Source organism: Cetorhinus maximus, chromosome 20 (assembly GCF_964194155.1).
Source record: "Cetorhinus maximus chromosome 20, sCetMax3.hap1.1, whole genome shotgun sequence".
NCBI classification, from domain to species: Eukaryota; Metazoa; Chordata; class Chondrichthyes; order Lamniformes; family Cetorhinidae; genus Cetorhinus; species Cetorhinus maximus.
In genome coordinates this window covers 89,194,477-89,209,817 of record NC_135898.1, presented here as the reverse complement: position 1 = coordinate 89,209,817, position 15,341 = coordinate 89,194,477, and the positions used below count along the sequence as shown (strand labels likewise).

The following is a 15,341-nucleotide window of genomic DNA, read 5'->3' as shown; positions in this document are numbered from 1 at the left end:
CAGATTACCTGGTCTTTTACCTCATTGCTGTTTATGGGACCTTCCTGTGTGTAAATTGGCTGCTCCAATAGCAACAGCGACCCCACTTCAAAAGCACTTCATGGGCTGTGAAGCGTTTTGGGAGATCCTGAGGATGTGAATCGTGCTAAATAAATGCAAGGTTTTTTTGTTTATTCCTTCTTCAACCAATGCCACCAAAAATAGGTTAAGAGGCTGTTTTTTTTTCCCGAAAAGAAACTTTATTCATAAAAGTTGTGAAAACACATTATAAAACATTTCAAATTGAACATTACAGAAAGCGCAATAAAAATTCAACTTTTCTCTATACAGCATGTTCCACTCGGAGGTGCCTCAATACAATTGTAATACTCTTGATATTTACAATATGCATTCCATGTCAGATGTACAGCCCAAGGGCAAACCACTTCAAATTGAATATTACAGAAGGTGGTTAAGAGAGTGTTCATCTCGCTGCTATTTGTGGGAGCTGTGCATGCAAAATGAATGTGTTTTTCTACAGAGCAACAGCCACTCTATTTCCCATCCCCTTCAAAGTCATCCATTGTACATGAAGCATTTTAAGAGTATAAGAAGTAGCAGTGGGAATAGGCCCCGTTGCCCGTCAAGCTTTCTGTGCTATTCAATAAGATCATAACTGAACTTCTACCTCAGCTCTGGTTCCCTGTTCTAATCCAAAATCCCCTGATTCTCTCAGTGCCCCAAAGTCCATCAAACTCAGTCCTGAATCCACTCATCAACTGAGCTCTCTGAGGTAGAGAATTCCCAGGATTCACAAACCTCTGAATGAAGAAATCTCGTCTAATCTCAGTCCTAAATGGCCGACCTCTTATCATTCTGAGGCTGTGACCCCCCACTCCCCAGCTTGAGACTCTCCAGCCAGGGGAAACAACCTCTCAGCATTTACCCTGTCAAGCCTTCTAAGAATATTGTACATTTCAATGAGATCATCTCTCATTCCTCTAAATTCCAGAGAATATGGGCCCATTCTACTCAATCACTTCATATAGGACAACCATCTCATCCAAGGAATCAATCTAGTGAAACCTTCTTGCATTCCATCCAAGGAAAGGAGGTAGTGAGACCAGTATTCCAGATTTGGTCTCATCAACGCTCTATATAATTGCATGAAGGATTCCTTAATCTTATAATGCAACCCTTTTGCAATAAGTGGCAAATATACCATGTGCCTTCACAATTGCTTGCTGCATATTAACTTTCTGTGATTCTTATACAAGGACACCTGTATTCCTCTGAATTCCAACATTTACTAGTCTCACATTTAAAAAAAATTTTACTCTTCCATTCTTCCTACCGAAGTGGATAATTCCACAATTCGCCACAGTATATTCCATCTGCCATCTTCTTGCCCAATCACTTAAGCAATTTATATTCCTTTGCAGCCTCCCAGTTTTTCTCAGAGCCTACATTCCCACTCAACTTTGTATCATCAGCGGACTTGGATATACTACACACGGTCCCCTCCTATAAATAATTGACGTGGATTGTAAATGGCTGAGGTCCAAGCACTGATTATTGCGGAACTCCACTAATTACTCCCTGCCCTCCCGAAAATGACTTGTTGCTCCTACTCTCTGGTTAGCGCACAGAAAACAATCTTTAAATCATGTTAATATATTTATTACCCCTAGTCCCATGACCCCAAATCTTGTTTAACATCATCTTTGTGTGGCACCTTCTCTGGATCCGGCTCTTAAACCCACAACCTTCTGCTCCGGAAGCAAAGATACTGCCAACGCTGAGCCCATCTGGCCAAAGGGTCACCCGTCCTTGTACACTGTAGCAATCCAGTGGTAAAGTGTTTGAGATTTGGCAATTTGCTCTGCTGCAAATCATATTGCCTAGAGGGTAGGGTGGGGTGGGATGGGGTGGAGTGGGAGAATGGTGGCGGAGTGGTAATGTCACTGGACTAGTAAACACGAGGCTCAGGCTAATGCCCTGGAGGCCTGGGTTCAAGTCCAACCATGGCAGGTGGTGGAATTCAAATTCAATTAATCTGGAATATGAAGCTATAGTCTCAGTAATGGTGACCATGCCAACTGTCACCGATTGGTGTAAAAACCCTCCTGGTTCACTAATGTCCTTTAGGGAAGCAAACCTGATGTCCTTACCCAGGCTGGCCTACATGCGACATGTGGTTGACTCTTAACCGTCCTCTGAAATGGCCCAGTCACACACAGTTCAAGGGCAATTAGGTATGGGCAACAAATGCTGGCTATGCCGGCGATACCCATATCCTGTGAAAAGAAAAGCTGCTGGTGTTTCAGGCTACGCCTATGTATTTTTCATGACATTTCTCTGTCACCACCATGAACGGTATTTTTCCCCAATTCTTTCAGAACGGTCCCAGCTGTGGTATTTTGGCAGTGGGTGAACCAGTCATTCAATGCCTTGGTCAACTACACCAATAGGAATGCAGCATCGCCAATAAGCACAAAGTAAGTGTTTTAGATCTAATTAGTCACTGTCTCTGCATCCTTTGTTCATCCACAGGCAGCAAGTTACCAAGCGAGCCAGCTAACTGGCTGATTTAATTCAGTAAAACAGAACATTTTGTGCTGCTCTGATTGGAGCTGGCCGTTCTATTTGGATTTTGCACTGCAGCTGTGTGTTTTTCATCAAATGAAAAGGGCTCGCCAATGTTTTCTTCACTTTCCTTCTCTCGCTGTCATGCAGACCCGCAGACACCAGGAGCTTCGATTTTCCAATCGACTGTGGAGGGGTGAGGTTGGGTGCGCGCGTGTTTTGAAAGTAGTACTCCCTGAATGGCGTGCCACTCTTCTGACACCTCCGGAACAAACGGCTGTTTTCAAAGTGAGGGGCCATGGTGGAAACCAGCATCCCACTTGCCTCCAGTTAACTGCCTGTTAAGCTCCTTGGAAGAGCTTGTTAATGGACTGGGTAGGGCCAGAAAGCAAGTTCCAAATCGCCGATTAGGAAAAGTGAACAACCTGGCCTCACGTTAGTTGTCGGGAACAATGCAGGGAGCCATTAAGTCGTGTTCCTGCTGAAGTAAACCAGTTGGGGGAAAAAAAAAGAGTTATTGACACCGAGGGGGGTGGTCTAGAACCTTTTCATTGACTGCTTGGCCACTTCTTTGCGCTGTGAGGCCGCTGGCCCTCTCATCTCCTGCCTCTTGTATTCTGCAGGGCAACAGCAAGCTCAGTTATGGCTGTTCTCTGCCCTATGCCGCTTATCGAATTTTGTCAAGTACAGTTGTGTGCTAGTTATTAGATTATAGCCAGTGGAATCCCTGAAATGCTTCTCTCAGCACCTAAAGAGTGAAGTTTGGTGACTCTGAGATGCAGCAGGCAGCCCAGGAGTGCTGACTGTAGTCATTTGTTCCACCCGGTGCCACTAACTGGGTGTCAAGCTTGTCTCTGGCCTACTTAGGAATCTGCACTTTAAATGCAGGGTGAGAGCCCAGAAATGATCCAGACGTTGGGTTCTCAATGCCCATTCTTCGCTTGAGTCTAGACAGTAGATTATTTGACTGTGAAAGGTGTCACAGGTAAAAAGTAATCAACCCCCCCATGTTCAGAGTAGATGTGTTCAAAATGAGGAGGAGTTTCGATAGAGTAAATAAGGAGAATCTGGCAGGAGGACCCAGAGAAACCAGAGGACACTGATTGAAGGTAATTGGCAAAAGAGCCAGTCGAGAGATGAGAAGAATTTATGATGTAAATGAGGTCCAAGGTGTCCTCCAAACAGCACCAACCCAACATTGAGGAAACTACAAAACTAAGTGAGTTAGAGTTTGGGGGTGTTGTTATGGTAGTAACTTTCAAAAGGGAATTGAATAAATGTTTGTGAAGGAGAAATTTGCAGGGCTATGGGAAAGGGCAGAAGTTGGGACTGATTGGATGGCTCTTCCAAAGAATTGGTCTGGGTACAATGGGTCGAATAGCCTCCTTCTGTGATGTAAGATTCTAGGAAGTGCACTTTCTATTGAGGGTCATTGGTCAAGGGTGAGAACCTTGGCTGTTGTGTTTTTTTTCTCCTCTTAGCAAGGGGATGCTGTGAGCATTTGCAGCACCCCTACTGCCATGTAAATTGATGCCTGCTAATGCAGTACAGACTGGTGACTAGACCTGGACCTGCAACTCTGCAGGATTCAGTTACTCACTGACTTTACCAACCGAGACACCAGAGGGGCAATAATTATCATCAGAAAATCAGATTTCATGACCAGAATGAAATATTTGAGATTTTTTAATTCTTAATCTTGTAACATGCACCTACAATGTCTTTTTCCTTTTAACTTATACATGCAGGATTTTCTTTTGCTATATACCCAAGGAATGCTCATTTTCCCGGGTACAATGCAAAGAGTAATGGCCTGGAGAGCTGTTGATATCTTTGCACTGTTCTAAGATTTCTGGGTCTCCAAAAAATGACACCACCCCCCAACTCCAGCTCACTTAGTTCCCTAGTTTCCTCAACATGAGGTGCATGCTGTTTTGGGGGAACAGCCCAAAATTAAGTCCTGAGCCTTGTTCACGTTGGAGAATCTGAGAAGGGCTCTACACTTCCAGGGGCAGGGCCCTGTCAGGTGTGGGCCTGCGCTGGGGAAGTCTGGCCTATCATGATCATCTCATCTTGGAAACGTCGTTGTGTTCAGACCATGCCTGGTGGTGTGCACTTGGTCTGACTCGAGTGAAAGGGAAAACTGGTTCAATGGATTCCACATTGTGAGTTTCCTTAAACAGTTCGCAAGTGTCTGGTGACGAAAATATTCCAGAAAAAAGTCAATTTATATATTATAATAAATTATAACTGCTGTGATTCGCTTTTTAAAAATGAACTTTTTCTCCTTTTCTTTGTTCAGACAAATAGGAATAGCATATTTCACGGCAACTAGCACTGCTCTAGCAACTGCAGTTGGATTGAATCTATACACAAAGGTACATTGGAGGACTCCTGTCGGTAGAGATTTCCCTGAAGCTTTGTGAGCGTTTGGAGCTTTTTTCCTCTCCCTCCCACTCATGCTGCAACCAATCGTAGAAATAGGAATTTCTTCAGTGCAGTGCACTGCAGTTGTGGGGCATTGTTGTGGATTTTAATGCCTTCCGGGATGTTTCACACTGAGTCTAGTTATTCTCAGAAAGGGGCACAGACGGAAGAGGAAATTGAATGATGATTCACCTTGGTGTGCTGCAGATTCTGGAGCAACATTAACAGAAACCCCCGCAAACAAAATTGACTAAATTAGAATTGCTTTTAATTATTTTTTGTCCTTTTAAGGTTACTCCCTTTTCCCTGCTGCAATGCTCCAATAGACCAAATGGATCATGCAGCTCACTTGCTCCCAAATAGTTTATTTGCTAATTGATTGATTTGTCTTTCTGACCTTCTTTTCCATTGGCTCAGATGGACATTTAAGACCACGTGGTACGGTTTGAGAAAGAGCAGAGAATGGTCAGTGCCCCTCCCTCGGTCAACACTGACTGAAGTTATTTCTCGTTGCATTTTGTGAGCAAAGTAGCTGCCTACTCATCTATACAGAGTGACAGTGCTGGCAAGGCAAAGGAATTCACTGTCCGTGAAGCATTTGGGAACATTACTCAGAGATTTGATCAAGAACTGTAGAAATGCGAGTCCTTCTTTCTACCCCGCGTGTTAACATTCTGTTCTATAACAACAACAACTTGCGTTTATATAGCACCTTTAACATAGTAAAAACATCCCAAGGTGCTTTGCAGGAGTGTAATCAGATGAAATTTGGCACCGAGCCACATCGAGGGATGTTAAGGCAGGTGATCAAATGCCTTGTCAAAGAGTTAGGCTTTAAGCAGCGAGTTAAAGGAGGAGAGAGGTTTAGGGAGGGAATTGCAGACCTCGCAGCCTAGCCAGCTGAAGGCATGGCTGCCGCTGGGAAGGACTGGAGGCCAGAATTGGAGATGTTTTTTTAAAATTTATGCTCTCATGGGATGTGGACATCGCTGGCTAAGCCAACATTAATTGCCCACCCCTAACTGCCCTTGAGAAGATGGTGGTGAACCACTTTCTTGAACAGCTGCAGACCATGTGGTGTATGTACACCCACAGTGCAGTTCGGAATGGAGTTCCAGGATTTTTACCCAGCGACCTTGAAGGAACGGCGATATAGTTCCAAATCAGGACGGTAAGAGATCTCCAAGGGTTTTGGGTTACAAGGGATATGTAGGGTAAGGCCATGGACAACTTAGACCTGAAAGTGAAGGAAAACAGAAACCTATGTTGTAGGAATAACATTTTTGGTCCATTCTTGACAACATTGTATTCAAATTTCAAGCTTTCCTGAACCTCAATTAACTTAAAATGAATTTAACACAGTTTTGGCAGTACCAGATGTCCAGGAATAAGATAATCTAGAACAGTAGGGCCTTTTTTTCTCCTCACGGATATTACTTGGTTGTAATTATTGAGCCTTGTAGTCTGCAAAGAAAGTTAAAACTTGTTCCCCCTCTTGATTTGAATTCATCTCAAACTGCAGGCAATAAAAGATCTAATTGCTCTGGATTAGGATTTACCTACCAATGAAGAAATCCCACAAAGAAAAGGCCTCTCCAACCCTCCTCGAAATTCAAGGAAGGCAAAAAAACCAGAAACTTAGAAATATAACAGAAATAGAGCTAAGCTGTTCAGGTTTTAAATACTACCCCTTTCTTTTTTAAATAAAAGCCAACTTCAAGGCAGTGAATGAAAAATTTAGCTGTAATGATGGGGATGGGATCGGGGCGGGTGGGATAACACTCGGGAAAACTTCACTCGAGAACAAATGGAATACATTCATGGACACCCTCCTCAGCCTGTCGGGTAAGTACATACCAAGGACTAGTCAGCGCCACTTGAAGATGAAAGAAAAGCGACCTTAGATGGATTAACGTGCACACAGTAAAGAGCAACAAACAGACAAAACAAACTCTACAAAGCCAGTACAAGGTGAGGAAAATCACTGAAAATACTAGAGAACTTCCAAAATAAATGTAAAAATGGCAGTGAAAGGGGCTTTGCTGTAGTCGTAGTTATAACATAAATATAACCGCAAGAGAGTGATGAAACACTTTTTGCGCAGTGACTTGTGATCTGGAACCCACTGCCTGAAAGGTTGGTGGAAGCAAATTCAATGGTAAAATTCAGAAGGTAATTGAATTAAAATTTGAAAGGAAAATAATTAAAGGGCTATGGGGAAAGAGCAGGGCATGAAATTAATTGGATTGCTCTACCAAAGAGCAGATCCGATGGGCCAAATGGCCTCCTTCTGCACTGTATTATTCTATGGTTCCATGAAGGATGTTAGCAGGATTGAAACTGAGGATATACTATAGATAATTAATGTAGTAAATGATGATGTGTGGGAATTATTCACCAGGGAAGACACTGGCAGGGCACCAATAATCGTAGGAGGTTCTCGGACTGAAATTAATGCCATTGGTAACCAGCAAGTTAATAAAACAAAGCCCGATAATCGATGCCTTGCATCAGTAATTGTCAAAATAATAGAGGCATAGCAATAGAAAATAACCTGGTCAATAACGAGTTCAAAAGGGACAGATCCCATCTCAACAATTTCCCTGGCTATTTTGCTAAGTGGATATTGGAAACTCATACAGTTGGGCTTTTAGCAAACCTTGTGTTCCATATGAAAGGCTCCCATACAAGCTTAAGGCAGTGCATTAAACTTGGAGGTGGATATGAATTGGCTGGATAAGAAGAGGCAGTGGGTACTAGCAATGCAAGTGACATTGGGCTGAGGCAATATACCGTGTAGGATGCCCCAGGGCTCAGCCCTCGGTTCCTGCAGTAGAGAAACAGGGGCCTGTTTCAGTTTAAGAGTTGTGCTTCCTTGTATAAAATGTCTTCTAGTGACCAAGTGGCATTCCTGGATGTTTCTGGGATTGAATGGTAGGGATTGGACAGTTGGGATTGGGTGGCTGGGATTGAGATTAAGCAGATACAATTGGGTGGATGGGATTGGATTATTAAAATTGGGCAGATGGGATTTGGAGGTGGGATTGGGTGGATTAGATTAAGCAACTGGGATTGGGTGGTCGGAATTGGATGATTGGGATTGGGTAGATGAGATTGGATGGTTGGGATTGGACAAATAGGATTGGGTGGATTAGATTAAACAACTGGGATTGGGCGGATGGCATTGGACATTTGGGATTGGGTGAATGGAATTGAGTAGATCGGATTGGATGGTTGGAATTGCATGGTTGGTATTGGGAGGATTAGATTGGATGGATGGGCTTGGACAATTGGGATGGCTGGGATTAGGTAGATGCGATTGGACGGTTGGGATTGGGTGAATGGGATTGAGCGGTTGGGATTGGTCGGTTTGCTGGAGAGCTGAAGCAGGTGTTCAACCACCATATTTGCAATGGGAGAGGAGTAAGAACGTTAATCATGAGGGCTGGGGGAAAGGGGTACAATAGGGGTAGGGGATTGGGGTTATGGCACAAGATGGAGGGACACTATAAAATAAGGGGTACAACTCTAAAGGGTGTACAGGAGCAGAGGGAACTGCGTGTTGTATATGTGCATAAGTCATTAAAGGTGGCAGGACAGGTTGAGAGAGCAGTTAATAAAGCATACAGTATCCTAGGCTTTATTAATATAGGCATAGAGTTCAAGAGCAAGGAGGTTATGCTGAACTTGTATAGGATACTAGTTAGATCTCAGCTGAAGTATTGTGTACAGTTCTGGGCACCACACTTTAGGAAAGATGTGAACACGTTGGAGAGAGTGCAGAAGAGGTTTATAAAAATGTTTCCCGGGTTAGAAACTTCAGTTATGAAGGTGTTCAAAATCATGAGGGGGCTGGACAGAGTAGATAGGGAGAACTGTTCCCACCTGTAAAAGGATCGAGATGAGAGGGCACAGGTTTAAATTGATTTGCAAAACATGCAAATGCAAGGTGAGAAAAAAAACCTTTTCACGCGGCGAGTGGTTTGGGTCTGGAATGCACTGCCTGGAAGTGTGGTGAAGGCAGGTTCGATTGAGGCATTCTATTTAAATAGAAACAATGTGCAGGATTATGAGGAAAAGGCAGGAGAAAGGCACCGAGCCATAATGCCCATTCGGAGAGCCGGTACAGGCACAATGGGCCAAATGGCCTTCTTCTACACTGTAACAATTCCATGATTCTACATTTCACTTAAGTGGTTTCTTAACTGCAGTAATTTTACAGAAGGATAGTCATCAGTTGATTGGTTCACTAGCCCTTTGTCGATATAGAAAGTAAACTCTCAGAGCTCCAACAGTTCTGAAAGCTAGTTGAATGAAAGCAAAATACCGTAGATGCTGAAAATCTACAATAAAAGCAAAAAATGCTAGAAATACTCAGCAGGTCAGAGAGCGTCTGTGGAGAGGGAAACAGAGTTAACGTTTCAGGTCGTTGATGTCTCCTCAGAACTAGAGAAAATAAGCTGAATGCTTTGGTAGGCGATTAACTAAAGAGGTTTGTGCACATGTTACATTTAAATGTTCTTTTCCCAGAAAGCTCCACCTTTATTAGCCCGCTGGGTCCCTTTTGTTGCCGTGGCAGCCGCCAACTGTGTAAACATTCCGATGATGAGACAACAGTAAGTTCAGCTTTTTTATGTCCAGTAAATTGGTGTCCTTTATAATGTATTTGCGAGAAGGTTGTTGGGACAGTCTCATTGGGGTGATGATAAATCAAGAGTTAACGTGCTGAATCTTGTGGTCAAAGGACCTAGTGATCCCTGTGGTGCAGACTTCCTGTTTCCCAATACCAGTTTGAATCTGGTGCAAAGATAAGGAGATCTCCAGGTGTCCAGCAGCTGTGATACCGTCAAGCAGGATAGGCTGCCAAGCTCCAATAGTTGTTTAGGAATGAAGACCGAAACCAAGACAGACACCTTCAGACGGAGTTTTATTGCTTGTCCTAAAACTCTCCACGGAGAGCACTAGCCTCAGCTGTTGTTGCTTTCATATAACCAACTGGGTACTTAGTTAAACAACCTAATAATTAGCAATTGAACTTCTTTCACTGTTTCCTTCCCTAACCTAGGCAGTCAATCACATTGAAGTATTCTCACAGGCACCAAAACAGGAAGAGTAAAGGCCACTGAATCCCTTCAGTTTTAATTTTTAAATTTTACAGATAGCGAAATAAATGCTTAGGACATTGCCACGGGATTAAGGTAGAAGCTAAATTATCGTTCGCAAAGTTTAAAAAGAGAAACGTTTTGATTATTTAGAAATTAGGCGGAATTTCTTATAACAATGGAGACATTCGATATTTAGCAAATATTAGCAAGTATTCTTTTGGGGCCCATTTAGCTGCAGGTATAAACTTAGTATACCGTTCAAAACCCAGTTACACCTCGTTGAACAAAATGTAACTTTTTCACATTGTTTTTACATTGAGACTAAGAACATAAGAGTGGAAATTCATGTCAGTTCAATGATTTCCGATTGGCCATTGTTGGGGGACCCTTCTGTATGGGTAGCATAGAATCAGCAACTTTGGATTTCTGGATTTTTGTGTTTAACTGGGCATGTGCAGACTCTGGAAATTGCTGTCAATTTTGGAGCAATAATGACAGCGAACACTGACAATTTCACTGTTGTTATTACTGCAAAATTTGGGCCAATGTTTTGATAATGTGAGCCTTGAATTTTGAAAGCCTTGGGTTGTCTGAGGGATGAAAGACTGGGAAAGATTATAGTTCTTAAGCCTCTGGGAGAAAATGGAATAGAGTAACAGATGCTGGAGCTTTAGTCTTAAAACTTCAGCATGTAAAACATTGAGGGAGGAAAAAGAATGTGTAGAACATTTGGACCTTCAGAGGAACAAGGGGGGAAAATTTAAATGACCATTTTCCACTGTAGTACCAATCAAACAGAAAGATGCGGCAGGTTGTAATGGAGAGAGAGATTAGAGGGTAGATGTGAAACTAGGATCGCCCATCAATTCCAGATTTCTGTGCAGAATGTGCTCCCACAGTGGCTCAACAAGTTTATCTAGTGAGTTGTTAAGCTGCACAAAGCAAGGAAAGATCTAGGTTCAGGCCCTGGTCTGTTTGATCGCAACTGGGGTAATGATAGAAATAGTACAATCAGCCTTAACAGCCCTAGGTTAGGAAAGAGGAAGTCCTGCTGCTAATCATGGATTAGTGACCTTGCTTGATATGGTGCATTTGGATGTTTGCTGAAGACAAGATGTCTCTTCTGTGAAGGACGAAAACAGGATTGGGCCCTGGTGTGATGCCTCATGTAGTTGAGCTCTTCAGCACTTACTTGGGCAATGACACCGGAGCACGATTGGCAAGAAGTCAACACCTTCTGCAGAATAGAAGAGGGCAGAACGTTGGTGAGGGGAGAGGGCAAATAATCATTTCATAATGGGGACAGAAAACATTGGGATGGGGGGAGGGGGTGTGGAAAGAATTGAGATCATAAAAATAATTTGCATTTATATAGTGACTTTAACGTAGAAAAACGCCCATGTTTCTTCACAGTTGACATAAAGAACATGAGCGCTGAGCGAAAGAGAGCTGAGTGAACCAAAGGGTCGGTCTTGAGGAGGGCTTTAAAGGTTGAAATTCAAAGACATTTAGACAGGACATTCTAGAGTGTGGGACCTAGGTGGCCTGAAGGGGTGAAGGGAGGCCAGAGGATCAGGTGGGGTCTAGATTTTATCTTGGCTACTGTGATTGTTACCAAGTGCCTGGTCCCACCATTGATTGCCGGAGGGCATGCATGTGTGCAGCTGTTTGACGAAAGCATAGACAGTCGAGGATTATCAAGATCAGCCGTGATCTCGTTCAATGGCGGAGCAGACTCGATGGGCCGAATGGCCTACTTCTGCTCCTACGTCTTATGGTCTTATACTCAGCTATTCACAGTGAAACAGTCTGCCAATACTCAACACCTCAGCCTTTCCATAAAGAATGACTTCTTGCACAAGGAATAGCACCCATTAAACCGCTCTGTGGCATGGGTCAGCACCCTCAGGTAATAAGAGGTGGAAAGCCAAGAATTTTAATGTCAGTTTGCAGTCGTACATCATTTGGAAGAATATTTGCTGTTTTGCCAACCAGTAGAGGTCAGGGTAAGACTGGCGTGAAAACACTTCCCACAGTAGCTGGTATTTACACCCATTAGAATAATTCTACTTTCATATTTAGGGAAATACTAAGTGGAATTGCTGTGACAGATGAAAATGAAAATAATCTTGGAAAATCCAGGGTAAGTGTACACTTTAGTAACAGGAACCAACATGGACAAAATCTTTTTACTGGGGTCTGATATATCAATTAATTTGGTGGAGAGGGGATGTTACAAATGTGACTTGAACTTCGTAGTATTGTGTTATGCTTTTGAAAATTAACATTATTTGTGTTTTTTATCTTAAGTGATGTAAGACTTGCATTTATGTAGCGCTTCATCGTGACTTGAAATTTGTTACATGTAAGGAATTGCAGTGGCTTATTTCATACACAAACTCAGGAACCAGTTTGCACACAGCAAGGTCAATGAAAATGAAAGTAATGAGTAGTTAATCTCGTTTTACTGTAAATTGACAAGAGGAATGTTGTGGCCAGGCACCTCCCTTTCTGTTAAATAGTACCATGGGATCTTTAAAATCCACCTGAATAGTTTTATTGAAATGTGGTATTATGTTGGATGAGTCAACCTAGACAATGTGCTCAAGCGTTGGAATGTGACTTGAACCCAGAAATCCCTTGCTGAAAAACACAGGTACTACCAACTAAATGTAGCTGCCGCCCATACGTAATAGATTTACAAGAAAACATTCCTAGTAACAGGCACTCATCAGCCTTGACCTTCTTGGTTTACCGAATTTCAAACATGAAATGGTCCATCTTAATTAACCCTTTCTTTGCCAAACACTAAATACATCTCTCAGCTAAAGAAACGCGGTGACGGGCGCAACCTTTCGTAAGGCTTTCCCATGACTTGGTGGGCAATGGCCCTGTTACACACTCTGCAGGCTTGACCCATTGCCTGTGTTGAGCTAGTACAGGGTCAGGCTCACCTGTGCTGCTCCCAAAGATCAAATAGCCTGCGGCCACGACACTCTAGATTTGCACATGGGGATGGACAGTGGAACCATGATCACCTCGCGGAACTGAATCTCGGCAGGAGGCTACAATAGAGAAATCTGACTTTGGAGGGCATGAAGGATTTAGGGATGATTTTGACTTTGATTGTATAAAATGGGTGATAATGAATATGCAGCCTGTTCTACACACACTTCAGTGCCAGTAAAAATTGGATGGGATGTGTCATGGACCGACAACTCACTATTGCACGATTCACACTATTGCAGAAAAACAATAATACCTTTACAAGCTGTTTTGTTTTTCTCATGCACATGGAAAATGTCTTGATATCCACCACGTGAATAATGCAGTACTGTTCAGATCTTTGACCTGTGTGAAATTCGGTGCTGCAAAAGATTGTCAATGTGTCAAAGACAGGGCAAACCGTGAAGTGTTTCTTTTTTTGCCCTTGAGCTTGAGAATTGTCTTGGCAGAAGAAAAACCACAAAGTCTAAAGAAGCATAGGGGTTTGTTCAGCAATGCCTCGACTAATTAATTCCCCCTGGACGAAGGGTCCAAACCTAAAGAGCTATTGCCGGCTTGCTACCCTTGCCAGGGTGCAAAGAAAGAACCAATGGGAAGTATTTAATGGAGGTGACAAGGGTCTGGCCTGCTGAACGGAGAGCCGGCGGGAGCCCCATGTCACCCCTTTCAGGGAAGGCCTGCTGCAATGTGCCAATCAGAGGCTGGCAGCTCTATTGAGCGGCAGCGCCATCGGGAAGGCTGTGGCTGCCGCTGGTACAACGCCTACCCGAGGCCTAATATCATCACTGGATCCTAGGCCAGAGGTAAGCGATGGCTCGTTTGGGGGGGGGTACGGTCAGCAGCAAAGGCAGGTGGGTAGCTCTAAGCCGGCCACCCCTTTCTCAATGCCAGTCCCTCAATCAGGCACTGAACGCCTCTAAACAGGGGACGCCACCCCCAGGAGCCTGCAAGCAACCCTGAACAGCTTTGCTTGTCTCCCCCCTTTCATGGCAAGCCCCCACCTGCTGCTACGGGATGAGGCCCTTAAGTGGGCATTAACTCCCCACGTAAGGGCCTCAATTGGCAGGAGGGCAGGAAGGCCATCCTTGGGCTTTCTCATTACGGCCTGAATTGGGGTGGAGATGGGAAGGTCGCGGGGCCCTTACCTACCACCCAACCTCCTGATTAAATGCCCCATGCCATCAAACTTGCCATGGGCGAGGGCATTAAATTCTGCCTAATATGTGGACGGACAGGCATTTCAGTAAAAACAAAGCGGTTATTATTTGCAGTAGCCACTAGGAGGTGCACCTGATTATCCCCCTATACTATTAAAAGCCAAGCAGAGGCTGGTAGCAGATTCCCTTTAGGAAAAACCTGATTAGGAATACAAATTCCCAGATTCAACCCCAAATACTGGGATTCCATTTCACTGAGGAAGTGGTAAAAGACACAATGCTGCCTGAGCTGATGCGTATTCCAGCATTTCCTGTTTATAGTGCAGTCTTAATAATGGCTCAATATGAATTTATTATTTCAGTAAGTAATTGTTCATTTAAAAATAGTTGTTAATATCCAAAAGCCTTTTAGGGTTTAATCTAAGTTTTACCAATTATACATTCAGCAGATCTCCTCGACAGTTCTTTCTGGTTGGTTTGACTGCTAATGGGGCCTCTTGTCAGGGTGGCTCCACAGTCATTATAACTTGTTCTTCTCAGTCTTTTAGACTCTATGTTTAAGGTGGGTTATTCTATCGATATATTTTAAGTGGCTATGTCTATTCTTTAGGTTTTGAAAAATAAATTACACCGCAGGTGTTTGTTCCAACATAGTTACATGGTCACCGTCATGGGTGCCCAGGTCACAGAATGATGAGGTAGTTCGCGCTGGCTTGTGCGAGTTTGACAAAGTCACTTGCCTCAACCTGCTTGAAGGGGAAGACACTTGAGTGGATGTGAGCAATGAAGGATCACTGGAGGGCAAGTCATCATCAGGCCATTCTTGTACACCTCTGAGTAGTGGATCAAGAATAGCATTGGGGCTACTTGATCTCTGAGTTAGCAGGTAAACCTCCACCCCTCCCCCCCACCCCTCCTCCCCTGAGCGAAGAACACGAGGGTTCAGTCTGAAGAATAAAATCATAGAATAAAAGCATAGAATGGAACCCTAAAATGGTTAGAGCACACAAGGAGGCCATTCGGCCTACGTCTGTGCTGACTCTCTGCAAGACCAGCTCACTTAGTCCCACTTCCACGTCTT

At 43.6% G+C, this 15,341-nt stretch overlaps 1 protein-coding gene across 2 annotated transcripts in view; it reads left to right on the top strand.

Moving 5' to 3' along the window:
- Positions 1-15,341, top strand: part of sfxn2 (sideroflexin 2) — an 89,762-nt gene that overhangs the window by 36,037 nt on the left and 38,384 nt on the right. For both annotated transcript variants that reach the window (XM_078565130.1, XM_078565131.1), the window contains exons 4-7: positions 2,379-2,477; positions 4,868-4,943; positions 9,523-9,608; positions 12,180-12,240. In XM_078565130.1, the coding sequence (XP_078421256.1) occupies positions 2,379-2,477; positions 4,868-4,943; positions 9,523-9,608; positions 12,180-12,240 (322 nt within the window). The remainder of the gene's footprint in view (positions 1-2,378; positions 2,478-4,867; positions 4,944-9,522; positions 9,609-12,179; positions 12,241-15,341) is intronic.